Source organism: Ovis aries, chromosome 10 (assembly GCF_016772045.2).
Source record: "Ovis aries strain OAR_USU_Benz2616 breed Rambouillet chromosome 10, ARS-UI_Ramb_v3.0, whole genome shotgun sequence".
Lineage (NCBI taxonomy): Eukaryota > Metazoa > Chordata > Mammalia > Artiodactyla > Bovidae > Ovis > Ovis aries.
Window position 1 is genome coordinate 70,973,455 of NC_056063.1, and position 17,099 is coordinate 70,990,553.

The window sequence follows — 17,099 nt, forward strand, 5'->3', positions numbered from 1 at the left end:
GGCATGGTGTAAATAGTGAGATTTGAAATGCAGAGAGAAGATCAACTACTTTTTATGATTATCAATTTTGTGAGTTTTTATTAAAACTTGTGATTGAATTAGGAAATCCTAGAATGAAAGTGTAGTTTATACATGATATTTTCCCCTCTGTGTTGTTTCTATTTAGTGAGAGGAAAACATTGATTTTTATATTCTTGTTTATAAATGTATTTTGTGAACGCATTAAACTCTTACAGATTTTACTTTATTATATGTAAATATATACAACTTTATTCTATATGTATGTAAATTTCTATGTAAATGTTATTTATAGAGTAAAATACACAGTATCTTTATGAAGTGCTTATCATGCTTCAGCATCATTGAGGATAAGGCAGAGATCTTGTGCTGAGTGATGTTTCTTTATTTCAGGGTTAACTGTATCTACCATTCTTTTTGGCATCACAAGGTCTCTGTTGATATTCTATGTCCTTGTTAATTCTTCACAAACATTGCATGATAAAATGTTGGAGAGCATTTTGAGAGCTCCGGTATTGTTCTTCAATAGAAATCCAATAGGTAAGTCAGTCATGAAGTTTCTCAGTGAATACGTTTTGTTAACACATTTAGTGCCTGACTACATTTTCATATTTGAAAAAGGAAGATATGCTTGGAAGAAAATTACTGTCTGTTTTTTCATTTTTTACAAAAACTTCATTAATAATTTTTCCTGGTAGGAAAAAAAATCAGAATATAGGAACATCAAAGCTTTTATTCTAATTTATGCATGTCTGTAAAGATAAATGAATGTTTATTTTGCAGGATGATTTGAGTCCATTTGTTATGTGGCATATGAAACACCCAATATATGATGTGAATGTGTTGAAATATTTTTGAATAGTTGTTGAAACATTGACTGTGTTACATAGTGTCAAGCTGACTAGGAAGGACCTTCTTACAGGAAGATCTCTGTTGAAGGCAACCTGTGTGTTTCTTTCTTTCATTGCCCATCCATATCTAGGACCACAAAGCTCTGGCATCTGCTCATATTTTGAGGGTTACCTGAATAGTAATGGAAAATTAATTTAAATACAAGATCAGTGAAATGTACAGCCTCTTTGATAAAATCAACCCTCTAGTTTTACATTGAACTTTTGGTCACATTTAAGAAATCTGTGGTACATAGCAGGTAGATCTTTGTTATTAAGTAAGAGAGTCCCTGAAGGTTTCCCAGTGGTTGCTTCCTCCACTCTGAAGCCTTTGACCTGTCTTGCTTTGGAAGGTAGTCTCCTGACCTGGGTTTCTATGAAGAGTTAGTTCATCCATGTACATGCCCACTCTGTTCAGTTGGTTAGACTTGTGCTGAGGCTCAAGGCAGCTTTTTTCTGTAAGTGATGATTGACAGGACCTGTTGAGGCAGGGATGTCACTGGAGGGAGGACAGGAGTTGCCTTGTCATCAACTAGGTGTGTGATCAAGGTCAAGGTAGGTGGATACTACTGGGCAGGCAAATCTCCAGGCAGGATGTTGTCATGGTTATAAGTATGGACCCTGGAGTCAACTTCCTGGGTTCAGTCCTGGTGCTAGTTACTAATAGTAATAGCCAGTTTTACTTATGTTAATGCTTATGTACAAGTTATTTAATTTCTCCGTGTCTCAATTTTCTTACCTATAAAATGAGGATACTATTCATATACTTACCAATATCTTGATTTTTTGGGCATTAAGCAGGATAATACATTCACAGCACTTAGCACATGGACAGTACTTAGTGAACCTTAGTGAGGATAATGACATGGTGTCTGGGAACTTCCTCTTCCTGTGAAATAGGAATAACTGCTGCTTTTCCTGTTTGACAAGACTGTTGTAAAGATTAAGTAGACTATTTAGGGCAGCAGCATCTTGTGCAGATTTATTCAACATGTATTGTTTAGTCCAGGCACTGTGTGGAGCACAGGATGGTAAGATGCAGTGGCCCACAGAGATCTCATCATTTTTGAAGTCAGAGTGAGACGTGATTGGAGGATTCCATGCTATTATGACTGTGAAGCCACTCTGCTGCTGCTGCTAAGTTGCTTCTGTTGTGTCTGACTCTGTGTGACCCCATAGATGGCAGCCTTCCAGGCTCCGCCGTCCCTGGGATTCTCCAGGCAAGAACACTGGAGTGGGTTGCCATTTCCTTCTCCAGTGCACGAAAGTGAAAAGTGAAAGTGAAGTTGCTTAGTCAAGTCCGACTCTTAGTGACCCCATGGACTGCAGCCCACCAGGCTCCTCTGTCCATGTGATTTTCCAGGCAAGAGTACTGGAGAGGGTTGCCATTGCCTTCTCTGGTGAAGCCACTCTACTTTGCCTGTTAATGTGAAAAATGCAGTCATAAATTTGGGAGCATCAAATGGGACTGAATTTCTGTTATCACAGCCTCTGAGTGCTCCTGACCACAGGTCCACAGGCTGATGATGACCTGTAGGCTTCTCCAGATGCTATATATTTATCATTCAAGGATTTAGAACCAAGTTTAAATCTTCATGGTCACTAATCCTAGAGCAGCAGGCATACTGTGTGTATCTTGTCTCCCCATCCTGAGCCTATTATCAGAACTTCATTCCTTCAAAAAATAGAAACCCAAATAAGTACTGAAAAGATAGGCCCAAAGGGTTAGCAGCTTCAGTTATTTTACTCTTTAGTGGTATATTAAATTGAACTCTTCCCTGTGTTTATTTTCAAAAGTAGAATTTGTAATAGACTGTTTATGGTGATCTTTGTTTCTGATGGCATGAAGAGAAGAACCACATATAGTGGTATTACTTGTTACCAAGTTCAAGCTCACTCTGCTTGCCACACAACACCAATAAGTCTTACAGAGGCAAAGAATAACAACTTTATTCGGAAACCTGGCAGACTGAGAAGATGGCAGACTAATGTCTCAAAATAACCATCTTATTGGGGTCTGGATGCCTGGTTCTTTTATAGAACATAGAGGCGAGGAAGTGAGGAAGTAGAGTCAAAAGGCCATTTATCTTTCACAGTAAGAGGTTATTTATTCACTTTTACTTTTCTGCAGCCATTCACAGGTGGTGAGGGTCAGATTGTCTCCCTGTGAGCTGAAAAAAGCCACTTTAGTTTAACATTTAGGCAGACGGGCAAGGTTCCCTGACAAAAGCAATGAATAGCAATGGTCAAAGAAACGGATCCAGCATGGTGTCAAAATTGGCTGTGCTTTCTCATCCTTAGTCTCCTCAGGGTTCACCACCCTTTCAGGGGTGGCTGCAGAGTCCTGATTGCTGCTGCATCCTTTGTTTACTGATGTGGCAGTTGGTATTTTAAGTTCACACTAGATATTTAATAGAAATTGGTTCTCATATTCTAATCCTACAGCCTGTAGGATATGCTATTGCTGTAGATTCTGAGAAGAGAAATAATATCAATAATGAGTGATCCGTAGTTATTTCATAATATTTTTGTTTTCCCGAGTACATCCCTCTGATCTTCTTAGAGGCTAGTTTATAAGTCTGTGCTTGTCACACCTGGTACACCTCTAAAGATAATGACTTATTACCCCAGTAATAAACTCATAATTTGGAAATGGTCAGAATCCACAATTTCCCCAAATGTGAGGTGTTATGAATGATCTGGAGGGAAAAAATTACAGAGAGGTTATAATTATGTTGATTTAAAAATTATCACTTGGGAAAATTAATCTTGATAACTAAAGCAAAATTAGTATAACCTTAGGATTAGTGCAAGTATTTTTCAATATTTTATCTACCAGTTTAGCACTTGAGATAAGTCTTAGATGGGGTGGATCTAAAAGGAGGGAACATTCTGAAATCCATTGACCCTTCTTGATACTGCCACAAGAGTCCCCCATTCTTTTAAAAATGAGAGATCAATTTCAACTCCCCAGCCACTGCCACTTTGTGATATTTTTGTTTCTCTTTAGGTATCATCCTATTTTCTTTCTTTTTACCACAGACATGAGCTTATTTCATCTGAATTTGTAATATATTAAATTTGCTGTTTAATCGCTAAATCATGTCTGATGCCTTTGTAGTCCCATGGACTGTAGCCCACCAGGCTCCTTAGCCCATGGAATTTCCCAGGCAAGAATACTGGAGGGGGTTGCCATTTCCTTCTCCAGTGGAGCTTGATGACCCAAGGATTGAGCTCACATCTCCTATGTCTCCTGCATTGACAAGTGGATTCTTTACCACTGAGCCACCAGGGAAGTCCAATACTTTAAATATTTAATGCATGTCATTCTTTTTTTTTAAGGTTGATTTATTCATTTATTTTTAGTTGCGTTGGGTCTTTGTTGCTGCACATGGACTTTCTCTAGTTACAGCAAGCAAGGGCTGCTCTTCATGGCAGTGCTTGGGCTTCTCATTGCGTTGAGTTCTCTTGTTGTGGAGCTCAGGCTTTAGGCACAAGGGCTTCAGTAGTTTTGGTGTCCAGGCTTAGTTCCTCTGTGGCATGTGGGATATTCCTGGATCAGGCATTGAACCTGTGTCCTCCGCACACTGTACCAAGAGGAAAGTCCCTAAATACATGTACTTTAAAAATACTGTTTTGATTTGTTTGTGAATTGTTTCCTATCTGAGGAAATGAGTAATTCCTCATATCCTCTTCTTGCAGGAAGAATTTTAAATCGTTTCTCCAAAGACATTGGACATATGGATGAACTGCTGCCCCAGATATTTCAAGATTTCATCCAGGTAATGTACCAATCCTCTCAGAGTTTGGGGAATAGCAGAGTGCCTGTTTCTCAAGGCCTTCTCCCAGGGGTTGAGGATGGACTTTCAGCCTGGTGATATGTCCTGTTATATTCAGTAAAGGCCGTGTTTGTAGAGAGAGGGAGGCTGAGTTAACATGAGTAACACCTGGGGCAGGAGTGGCTACATGATCATGTCAATGTTCCTCTGAAGCAGCAACATACTGGGTTAGTGGTTCTCCCTCTGCCTTCCATGTGTCTGGTGTGGATTCCCTTTACTGTGATCACATTTCATACTAAAGAAATAATCACCTCTCATGGAAAGATAGCCTAGATTAACTAAATTATGCATTGTATCAGGCTTCCCAGGTGGCTGAGTGGTAAAGAATTTGCCTGCCAGTGCAGGAGATGCAAGTGATGTGGGTTTGATTCCTGGGGCAGGAGGATCCCCTGGAGGAGGAAATAACAACCAACTCCAGTATTCTTGCCTGGAGACTTTAATGGAGAGAGGAGCCTGATGTGCTGTAGTCCATGGGGTTGCAAAGAGTTGGACACTATTGAGCATGATGCATTGTGTTACCACAGAGGACAAATATTTACTACACTATTTTATTTGGATAAAGCCAGGGGTGGTTACTTACAAAGAAAAGAGTGGTAAAAATAAGGTGAAGTTAATGCTTTAACAAGAACAATGTGGAGAAGGAAATGGCAACCCGCTCCAATACTCTTGCCTGGAAAATCCCATGGATGTAGGAGCATGGTGGGCTACAGTCCATGGGGTCGCAAAGAGTTGGATATGACTGAGCGACTTCACTTCACCAGGGTTCTCACTTTGCTGAAAGCTGGGTGGGGTGGTGTGTCCTGTCTAAGTGGGGAAGGTAACTAACTTCTGGTGTGTGTGATAGGGAAACATTCTTTGCTAGAACTAGCTCCTATCTGAGGTCCAGATGTGGTTCATTGCTGCAGTCTCTGTAGCCCTTCCTAGGGAGTATAGCGACCAGCTTCAGATCCCATCCATATGGTTAATAGCACAAAGTTGGTGAAAGCCCTCAGCAAAGTGGGAGATAATGAAAACTAAGAACCAGGCTATTGTAAAACACAGTACCAACAGGATAAGGGGATCAGTGGAAGGGAGGGTGACCTTAAGAAAGGGGAAAAAAAAAAAGAAAAAAAAAGGACAATGTTGTTTAGTTACTAAGTTGTGTCCAACTCCTTTGTGACCCTATGGACTGTAGCCTGCCAGGCTCCTCCATCCATGGGATTTCTCAGGCAAGAATACTTGAGTGGGTTGCTATTTCCTTGCCCAAGGGATCTTCCTAACCAAAGGATCAAACCCACATCTTTTCCATTGGCAGGCAGATTCTTTACCACTGAACCACCTGGGAAGTCCAACAAGTACAACAGAGAGCAGTTATTGATGATACGAAGGCTTTAAGCCAGTAATTCAATTCCAGGATCAACGTCATCTCAGAAAATGTCTTTTGTTTTTGTAGGCAGTTTTTCTTTTCACAAGTTGATTGCTCTGCCTTAATGTTTCTTAAAAGAGAGAGAGAGAGAGAGAGAGAGAGAGGGAGGGAGGGAGGGAGGGAGGGAGGGAGGGAGAGAGACCTATAGGAATACCTTCTATCCAGCCTCTGTTTCATCTGTGAACTTGAGGTTGTAAAGAATGATGTTGGGCCATCTCAGCTCTTATCTCTTCATTCAGTATTGTTGCTCATGTGGAGTGTTTTCTCCTGTTATTTAATTCTGTCTACTTTTTTTGTGATTAAGTCTGTGGGGGATTTTCTTTTTCTATCCAAGTGTTAGTTTTAGAAATGAAATGCATTAGCAAAAGTTGAGCACAGAATTGCAGCAGTCAATATCTGACTGCAGACAGTGTAGCCTGTGGGCAAGGCTTCCAGTGTTACCAATGTGAATTAAGCTGAGACTCAGAGGCAGAGTGCTTTTATTGCAGAGATGTCTGTTTTATTTTATTTTTCCTCTTCTGAAAACTTAGTTCATAAATGTGTCCTGCTGAGTTTAACTACATAATTTATCCTCAGTAACAATTCTTTCCTAAAAACAGGGTTACATTTTAACAGTGACTGTGAATTACTTTGAATTACTTTGTGAAAAGCTCTGTGTCTTTCTTAAGGACAAGCTAGGCCAAGGTTGGGTTTTCTGCATGTGCTTCAGTTCAGCTCAGTTCAGTCACTCAGTCGTGTCTGACTCTTTGCAACCCCATGAATCGCAGCACGACAGGTCTCACTGTCCATCACCAACTCCCAGAGTTCACCCAAACTCACATCCATCGAGTCGGTGATGCCATCCAGCCATCTCATCCTCTGTCGTCCCCTTCTCCTCCTGCCCCCAATCCCTCCCAGCATCAGAGGCTTTTCCAATGAGTCAACTCTTCGCATGAGGTGGCCAAAGTACTGGAGTTTCAGCTTTAGCATCATTCCTTCCAAAGAAATCCCAGGACTGATCTCCTTTAGAATGGACTGGTTGGATCTCCTTGCAGTCCATGGGACTCTCAAGAGTCTTCTCCAACACCACAGTTCAAAAGCATCAATTCTTTGGTACTCAGCTTTCTACACTGTCCAACTCTCACATCCATACATGACCACTGGAAAAACCATAGCCTTGACCAGATGGACCTTTGTTGGCAAAGTAATGTCTCTGCTTTTGAATGTGCTATCTAGGTTGGTCATAGCTTTTCTTCCAAGGAGTAAGCATCTTTTAATTTCATGGCTGCAATCACCATCTGCAGTGATTTTGGTACATGGTTAGTTAGTGGTCATTATCAGAATCGTTACATATTTTTGCATCACCTATAGAGGAACAGAGATAGATGCTACTTGATTTTACTAGGATACAGTCTCAGTATGAGGAGAGAAAATTCTAGTCCTATTGATTTCCAATTCCAGCTCTGCCACTTGTAGTTCAATTATCTTGAAATTGAAAGTGGAGGCATCCTGCAGGTCATTGCCAGAGTCTGGTGTTTGAGGGAGAGACCTGGGATGAGCATGGAGCCTGCATATTCTTCACTGAGCAAGTAGTAGCTAAATCTATGAAGATGACAAGGTTGCCCAGAGAGAGGGAATCATTTTTAGTGGCCAAGATAACAAGCCTTGATATTCAGAGAGAAGGGAAAGAGAGGAGACACACATTGGATAGCAAGGGAGAAAGGAGGAAGTAGGTTGGGGAACCAAGGAAGGACAGATTTGTTCAACGCAAATTAGAAGGTGAGCCCACAGAAAATTGTCGGTTGATTTGGAATCAGGAGGTATATGGTGACCAGAGGGGCAGGCTTCAGATGGGAGGAAACCAGACTGCAAAGGGATGCAAATCCAGGAGGCATGGAAGGAGTTGAGGTAAAGGCAGGCTACTCTTGGAAGGAGTTTGACTGAAGCAGGAGAGAGGTCCATCTGGAATGTCGGGTCTGAGGACAGATGGCTGGTTGTTTGGATTTTTAATTTCCGAGTCAGGTGTATGTGGGCTGGGGAGGGTATTTCCCCCTCTCCCTCCTTCCCTTCAACAAACGGGATAGATTTGAGGTCCTGAGGTACAGGGGTGAATCAGGCATGAAGCCCTCCCTTCAAGGGTCTCCTCCAGTCCCCCAGGGGAGGAACACATCCAGAAACTCTCCCCTTGCTGCCTTTGGGATCCTAACTGTGGGAGGTCTGTCAAAAAACTAAGATTATGGCATCCTGTCCTATCACTTTATGGCAAATAGATGGGGAAACAATTGAAATGGTGACAGACTTTATTTTCTTGTGTTCCAAAATCACTGTGGACAGTGACTACAGCTATGAAATTAAAAAAAAAAAAAACACTTGCTCCTTGGAAGAAAAACAATGACAAACCTAGACAGCATATTAAAAAGCAGAGACATTACTTTGCCTACAAAGGTCCATGTAGTCAAAGCTATGGCTTTTCCAGTAGTCATGTAGGAATGTGAAAACTGGACAATAAAAAAGGCTGAGTGCCAAAGAATTGATGGCTTCATACTATGGTGTTGGAGAAGACTCTTGAGAGTTCCTTGGACTACAAGGAAATCCAACCAGTCAATCCTGAAAGAAATCAATCCTGAATATTCATTGGAAGGACTTATGATGAAGCTGAAACTACAATACTTTGGCCACCTTACATTAAGAACTAACTCTCTGGAAAAGACCCTGATGCTGGGAAAGATTGAAGACAGGAGAAGGGGGCGACAGAGGATGAGATGGTTGGGTGGCATCACCATCTCAATGGACATGAGTTTAAGCAAATTCCAGGAGATGGTGAAAGACAGGGAAGCCTTGCATGCTGCAGTCCATGGGGTCACAAAGAGTTGGACATGACTGAGCAATGAACAACAGTACTGAGAAAGTTCTTATCATAGTGTTTGTCTCATGCAATAAACATCACGAGGATCACCTATAGTTTTATTTTTTCGGATGGGAAAGCATTCCTTACTGTTTCAACAGATCTTTTGAGGAAAGGAGTTTAATCCTAACAGAACAAACCATTACAGTTTATCTTTGGAAAGGATTCTTTGTAAGGAGGCCTCTGTTTCTATTTTCTCTATTTCAGATGTTTCTACTTGTGATTGGTTTGGTGGGTGTGATGGTGGCTGCAATTCCTTGGATTGCTATACCTGTGATTCCCCTTGGCATCATTTTCTTTGTTCTCCGGTGGTATTTCTTAAGGACATCACGAGGTGTGAAACGCCTGGAATCTACAAGTCAGTACTGGGACTCTCAGGTTGGGAAGGCAATGCAGGCTGGTTTCCATTTATGCTGCAAGTAACCAGACCCCTGAAATTCCACAGATTCTGTCTTCTGGAACTTCTCACTAAGTTAACATTAAGTAATTGAATGTGATGGCCACTGTGAGTCAGTGCGGTCCTTAAGGCAAATGGAGCTACAGCAGGTCAGCTGCAGCTTTGCATTTAACACAAACAGGATGAATGTGAGCATGATGAGGACAGGGACCATTTCTGTCTTGTTCATGACCTACTTCCTAATACAGAGATTCCACTCTATAAACACATTTCTTAAAAATAAAATATCTTATCATGTGGGAACTAATGTAGAAGGAAAGTAGGGAATTTTTCTTCTCCTAAAAGTTACCAGAAGTGACAAGGAAAGGAAAAGATTAGGAAAAGGAAAGGAGACATCATGAAATGTATGTCAGAAGTGATATATTTGAATAATACATTCTTTCACGTGTTCAAGTAAACTGCAGTTGTTAAATGTATGGAAAAGATAAGTCCTGTTAGTTTCAGGTTTCCTCTTTATCATCACCAGTATTTGGGGTAATACCACATTGTGATTCCCTCTTTCTCAAAACTTCTCATAAAAATGATGCTAAAAATATTCCCCTAGGAGGACACAGGATGGGGAATCTGTTCAGTAGGCATTTCTTCTATTACTCCAATCAATTTCCTACTTTTACAATAATGGGGAACAGGGTGATCCTGTGGTTAAGACTCTCTGCTTCCACTGCAGGGGACACAGTTTCAATCCCTGACTGGGGGACAAAGATCCCACACAGCACAGGCAAAAAAAGAATAGAATAATGGGAACACATTTTATGATTAGTCCTTTTATTCAACAAGCAATCACAGATGATGAAAAAATTAGATTCATCTCATTATTATTGCACATACTTCATCAATATTAAAACAAAATAATTGTTATATATTTTAAAAGTTATAAGAACTATAGCTAAAAAATAAGGAATATATTTGTATCATAGACCTCAATCATGAATAATTATTGCAAATTAATACCAACTTAACCTTCTAGAAACCAAGCCAAGAAGAGAAGCATATTGAGTCCTATAGTTCTTTGTATCTACTAAGTGGGAAAAAAATCTAAGTTTATCCAGTCAAAGGAGTTTTTTATTGTGGCATTTTTATGTTCTGTTTTTAATAATGAAAAATGCTTAAGAGGCACTTATTATTTATAAAAAGGATAGTAATCGTCAATTTCATAAAAGCTGTAGAAAATTTTCACTCATCAGGAGAACCAGCTGAAATCCTGTGAGGTCTGGTCTTGTGAGGTATTTGAATGGGATGCAGAGCAGTAGAGTCCAGGTGTATGTGACATTCTGTTGATGTGACTTGGTAGGATGGTAGCACCTAGGGAGGCAGAAGAGGAAGTGATGAGCTCCATCCAGTCTTCTGTGTAGACAAGGCTTCAGATGGTTTATGGTTTGAGGGTGCACATGAATGGAGTCATTCAACAGTCTTGTTGAAAAGCAGGTCTCTGATACATTCAAAGAGGAGTTGTCCCAGAAGGAACATGTGGCTGAGATTTTATGCCTGGGGAAAGAGCCGCTTCCCATCCATACAGAAGTGGAGAGAAAACCTCCTGAGGTATTTTTTTTGAAGAAGCAGTATAGGATTTTCTGTGTTTCATCTGAAGAGTCTGAGAACTTTGGCCCCATCTCTGTGGAATATTGGAATATTTTTGTACCCTAGTAGGCTGCAACAATGTTAGACAGTAAATTCAATCCAGAAACCCCCTCCTCCATACCTCCGATAACCACATGTGGTGGCTAGTTGATTAGAATTGTTTGTGTTCCCTCTCTAGGTGGTGGGTCTGTGCCATAAATAATAACACTGCTGTTTTCTCTAAATAGTAACTGATAATATATCTTAAGGTCACTTCTGGAGCCACCAGCAAAAAGAAGGACACCTGACTGCTGTGTCCAGAAGGCATAAACCTGCTTCATCCTTGTGCTCTGAAGGACTACTGAAGTGCTGAGGTTTAATTTCAGATCCTACTGCCTAGTTGCCTCTAGATGCTTAGGCTAACATTTTCATCTTAATGATGAATATGCAGCTGATTATAATGGGTTTATTGGGTATACTTTTGCAAAACTGAGCATAACAATAGTCACAGAGCAGTGCATAAAACCTGGATTGCTTTTGATTACCTTTTTCTAGCCAACTTTTTTTTGTTTGTTTGTTTTTAAGCTTTTTATTTTGTATTGCGGTATAGCCAGTTAACAAACAACATTGTGATGGTTCCAGGTAAACAGTGAAGGGACTCAGCCAAACGTACACATGTATCCATTATCCCCCAAACTCCTTTCTCATCCAGGCTGCACTTAATAGTCCATGTGCTACACAGTAGGGCCTTGTTTGTTATCCATTTTAAATATAGCAGTTAGTACATGTCCATTTGAAACTCCCTAACTATCCCCTCTTCCCATTCTTGCCCCCAGCAACCATATGTTCATTCTCTAACTGTGTTGAGTCTATTTCTGTTTTTTCAGTAAGTTCATTTGTATCATTTCTTATTAGATTCCACGTATAAAAGATGTCATATGATATGTCTTCCTCTTTGTCTGACTTCATTCAGTATGACACTCTCTATGTCCTTCCATGTTGCTGCAAATGGCATTATTTTATTTTTAATGGTCTATCCAACTCTTTGCATTTAGCAGTGCTTGAATGATGAAGCCATATCCAAATTCTGTCTGAAAGCCTGCTGTGATCAGCTAGCAATATCTGCCACAGACATTGCTAGCAATGGGTTAGCACATTTGTCAGGTGTATTCAGACAATGGATCCTCAAGTCTACTGTTTTAATGGGTTCTCATACCAAATTCCCAGGAAATCTGTTCAACCTCTGGTGCTTAATAAGATGTACAGTGATGGCAAAGGTTGTTAGATATTAGCTGAGTAAGATCTGGGTGTTTTCTGAACGTAAATAAAGTCTTGAGAAAAATGCATGTAGTCACACATGGGCATCCTTAACCCTGATTATTCTCCCTCAGAGACACTGCAGCTGTGATAAAAGCACAAGAACTTGCCTGCCAACACAGGAGACTTACGAGATGGAAGTTCGATCCCTGGGGCAGGAAGATCCCCTGGAGGAGGGAATGGCAACCTACTCCAGTATTCATCCCTGGAGAATCCTTATAGACAGAGGAGCCTGGCAGGCTACAGTTCACAGGGTTGCAAAGAGTCAGACATGACTGAAGTGTCTTAGCATGCATGTACAAACTTGAGAATAAGACAGTTGGGTCTCACACCTGCTCTACTTCTTAGGTGGGTCCATTTAAATAATCTTGGGCAGTGAGTGCTCTTAACCCCACAGTTTTTGGCATTTGCATGAGAACTGCTTGAGTTGATGCTTATAAAGTACTTGCTGGCCACTACCAAATATAACAGAACCTTGAACAAGAGCAAATAAGAACATAGTAATAACTGCTGTTGTGGTAACTCACTTAGAGCTAGACATCCTGGAGTGTGAAATCAAGTGGGCCTTAGGAAGTATTACTACAAACAAAGCTAGTGCAGATGATCAAATTCCAATGAGGTATTTCAAATCCTAAAGATGCTGCTAAAGTGCCATACTCAAAACAACAACAAATTTGGAAAGCTGAGCAGTGGCCATAAGACTGGAAAAGGTCAGTTTTCATTCCAATCCCAAAGAAAGGAAATGCCAAAGAATGTTTAAGCTACTGTACAATTGCACTTGTTTGACATGCTAACAAGGTAATGCTCAAAATCCCTCAAGTTTGGCTTAAACAGTACATGAACTCAGAACTACCCAGATGTACAAGTTGAATTTAGAAAAGGCAGAGGAACAAGAGATCAAATTGCCAACATCTGTTGGATCATAGAAAAAGCAAGGGAATTCCAGGAAAACATCTATTTCTGCTTCATTGATTACATGGAAGCCTTTGGTTGTATGGATCACAGTTTCAGAAAAATTCTGAAAGAGATGGGAATACCAGACCACCTTACCTGTCTCCTGAGAAATCTGTATGCAAGACAAGAAGAAACAGAACTGTGCGTGGAACAAAGGACTGGTTCAAAATTGGGAAAGGAGTTCATCAAGGCTGTATGTTGTCACCCTGATTATTTAACTTATATGCAGAGTACATCATACAAAATGCCAGGCTGGATGAGTCACAAGCTGGAATCAAGATTGCTGGGAGAAATATCAACAACCTCAGATATGCAGATGATACCACTCTAATGGCAGAAAGCAAAGAGGAAGTAAAGAGCCTCTTGAGGAAGGTGATAGAGGAGAATGAAAAGCTGGCTTGAAACTCAAACATTTGAAGACTTAAGATCATAGCATCTGGGCCCATCACTTCATGGCAAATAGATGGGGAAAATGTTGAAACAGTGACTGATTTTATATTTTGGGGGTCTAAAATCACTGTGGATGATGCCTGAAACCACAAAATTAAAAGATACTTGCTCCTTGGAAGAAAAGGTATGGCAAACCTAGACAATCTCCCCAAGATGACAGAGTAGAAGGACATATGCTTATCTTTTGTAAGAAGACCAAAATTGCCACTAGCTGCTGAGCAACCATTGACAGGAGAACATTGGATCTCATCCAAAAAGACACCATATGTCCAAAGGCAAAGGATAAGCCCAGACAAGATTGTAGGAGGAATGAAATCATGTTTAGAACCAAACCTTATACTTGCTAGAGACACTCAGAGGATGCAAACAAAACCTTGTGTGCACCAGGACCCAAGGAAGGGAGAAATGACCCCAACAAGAGACCGAGCCAGACCTGCCTTTGAGTGTTGAGTGTCTCCTATGGAACCATGGGTCGGTAGTGGCCTGCCACAGGGACAGGGGCTCGGGCTATAGCAGACCTGAGAGGCATGATGTGTTACGTAAGTCCCCTTGGAAGAGGTTGCCATTAGCCCCACCATAGGGCCACCGAGGAGATACCCACAAAATGGAAAACAATTATACCAAAGAAGTTTTTGCACTCTTGCAAAAGTTCTAGGGCCCACAACAGATATCCCAACCTGAGGATTTGACAAAGGGACTGAGAATCCCCAGGGAGTTTGACTTTGAAGGCCAGTGGGATTTGATTACAGAACATACACAGGACTGGGGAAACAGACCTTGGAGGGCACAAATAAAACCTTGTCCACACCAGGACCTACAAGAGACTGAGCCAGATTTGTCTATGAGTGTCCAGGATTCTCTGGCAGGAGACATGCTGCAGTGGCATGCTGCAGGATCAGGGACACTGAATACAACAGTGAAAGGCCAAGGAGAAAAGGAAAGATATACCCATTTGAATGCAGAATTCCAAAGAACAGCAAGGAGAGATAAGAAAGCCTTTTTAAGTGAACAATGCAAAGAAATAGAGGAAAACAATAGAATGCAAAAGACTAGAGATCTCTTCAAGAAATTAGAGTCCCAAGGGAACGTTTCATGCAAAGATGGACATAAAGGACAGAAAATGTATGGGCCTAACAGAAGCAGAACATATTAAAAAGAGGTGGCAAGAATACACAGAAGTATACAAAAAAGATCTTAATGACCATGATAACCTTGGTAACCACGATAGTTGACCACTCACCTAGAGCCAGACATTCTGGATTGAAAAGTAAAATGGGCCTTATGAAGCATCACTATGAACAAAGCTAATGGAGGTGATGAAATTCCAGCTGAGCCATTTCAAATCTAAAAGATGATGCTGTGAAAGTGCCATACTCACTATGCCAGCAAGTTCAGAAAACTCAGCAGAGGCCACAGGACTGGAATAGGTCAGTTTTCATTCCAGCCCCAAAGGAAGACAATGCCAAAGAATGTTCAAACTACCACATAATTACACTCATCTCACACACTAGTAAAGTAATGCTCAAAATTCTCCAAGCTAGGCTTCAACAGTATGTGAACTGAGAAATTCCAGATGTTCAAGCTGGATTTAGAAAAGGCAGAGGAACCAGAGATCAAATTGCCAACATCCGTTGGATCATATATATTAAAAAAAGAATTCCATAAAAACATCTACTTCTGCCTTATTGACTGTGCTAAAGACTTTGTGTGGATCACAACACCTGTGGAAAATTCTTAAAGAGATAGGAAAACTAGATTACCTTACCTGCCTCCTGAGAAACCAGGATGCAGGTCAGACAGCAACACTTAGAACTGGACATAGAACAGCAGACTGGTTCCAACTTGGGAAAGGAGTATGTCAAGGCTGTATACTGTCACCCTGCTTATTTAACTTATAAGCAGAGCATGTCATGTGAAATGCCAAACTAGGTGAAGCACAAGCTGGAATCAAGGTGGTCAGGAGAAATATCAATAACTTCATATATGCAGATGACACCACTCTTATGAAAGAGAGTGAAGACAAACTCAGGAGCCTCTTGATGAAGGTGAAAGAGGAGAGTGAAAAAGTTGCTTTGAAACTCAACATTTGAAAAACTAAGATCATGGCACCTGGTCCCATCACTCATGGCAGATAGATGGGAAACAATCAATACAGTGATGGACTTTATCTTCTTGGGCTCCAATCACTGCAGATGTTGACTGTAGCTATGAAATTAAAAGATGCTTGCTCCTTGGAAGAAAAGCTATGACAAACCAGACAGCATATTAGAAAGAAGAGAAATTACTTTTCAACAAAGGCCCATCTAATCAAAGCTATGGTTTTTCCAGTGGTCATATATGGATGGGAGAGTAATACCATAAAGAAGGCTGAGTGCCAGAGAACTGATGCTTTTAAACTGTTGTGTTTGAGAAGACTCTTCTGAGTCCTGTGTACTGCAAGAAGATCAAAGCAGTCAATCTTAAAAGAAATCTATCCTAAATACTCATTGGAAAGATTGATGCTGAAGCTGAAGCGCCAATACTTTGGCCATCTGATGTGAAGAGCCAACTCATTAGAAAAGGCCCCAATGCTGGGAAAGATTGAAGGCAGGTGGAGAGGGTCATGGCAGAGGATGAGATAGTTGGAAGGTATCACCAACTCAAAGGACATGAGTTTGAGCAAACTCTGGGAGATCGGGAAGGACAGGGAAATGTGGTGTGCTGCAGTCCACGGGGTTGCAAAGAGGCGGATATGACTGAGCGACTGAACAATGAGATAGTGTGTTAAAAAGCAGAAACATTGCTTTGCTTTTGGCTTCCCTGGTGGTTCAGATGGTAAACAATAGGCCTGAAGTGCAGTAGACCTGGATTCAACCTATGGATTAGGAAGATCTCCTGGAGGAGGGCATAGCAACTATTACAGCATTCTTGCCTGGAGAATCCCCATGGACAGAGGAGCCTGTTGGGCTACAGTCCACGGAGTTGCAAAGAGTCAGACATGACTCACTGACTAAGCACTGCACTGCATCACTTTGCAGACAAAGGTCTGCATAGTCAAAGCTATGGTTTTTCCATTAGTCATATATAGATGTGAAAGTTGGACCATAAAGAAGACTGAACGCTAAAGAATTGATGCTTTCAAACGTGCTGGAAAAGATTCTTGAGAGTCCCTTAGTTAGCTAGGAGATTAAAGCAGTCAATTCTAAAGGAAATCAACCCTGAATATTCATTTGAAGGACTGATGCTGAAGCTCTAATACTTTGGCCCCCTGATACGAAGAGCTGATTCATTGGAAAAGACCCTGGTCCTGGGGAAGATTAATGGCAAGAAGAGAAAGGGGCTACAGAGG

General features: G+C 40.9%; 1 protein-coding gene across 2 annotated transcripts in view; it reads left to right on the forward strand.

Annotated features, from left to right (window-relative positions):
• The window catches only part of LOC106991387 (ATP-binding cassette sub-family C member 4-like), a 589,015-nt gene that overhangs the window by 83,882 nt on the left and 488,034 nt on the right, over positions 1-17,099 (forward strand). Inside the window, exons 19-21 of one of the 2 annotated variants that reach the window (XM_060394633.1) lie at positions 412-558; positions 4,611-4,690; positions 9,244-9,394. The exons of the other annotated variant lie outside the window; for it this stretch is intronic. Of the exons in view, the coding sequence (XP_060250616.1) occupies positions 412-558; positions 4,611-4,690; positions 9,244-9,394 (378 nt within the window). The remainder of the gene's footprint in view (positions 1-411; positions 559-4,610; positions 4,691-9,243; positions 9,395-17,099) is intronic. 2 annotated transcript variants of the gene reach the window in all.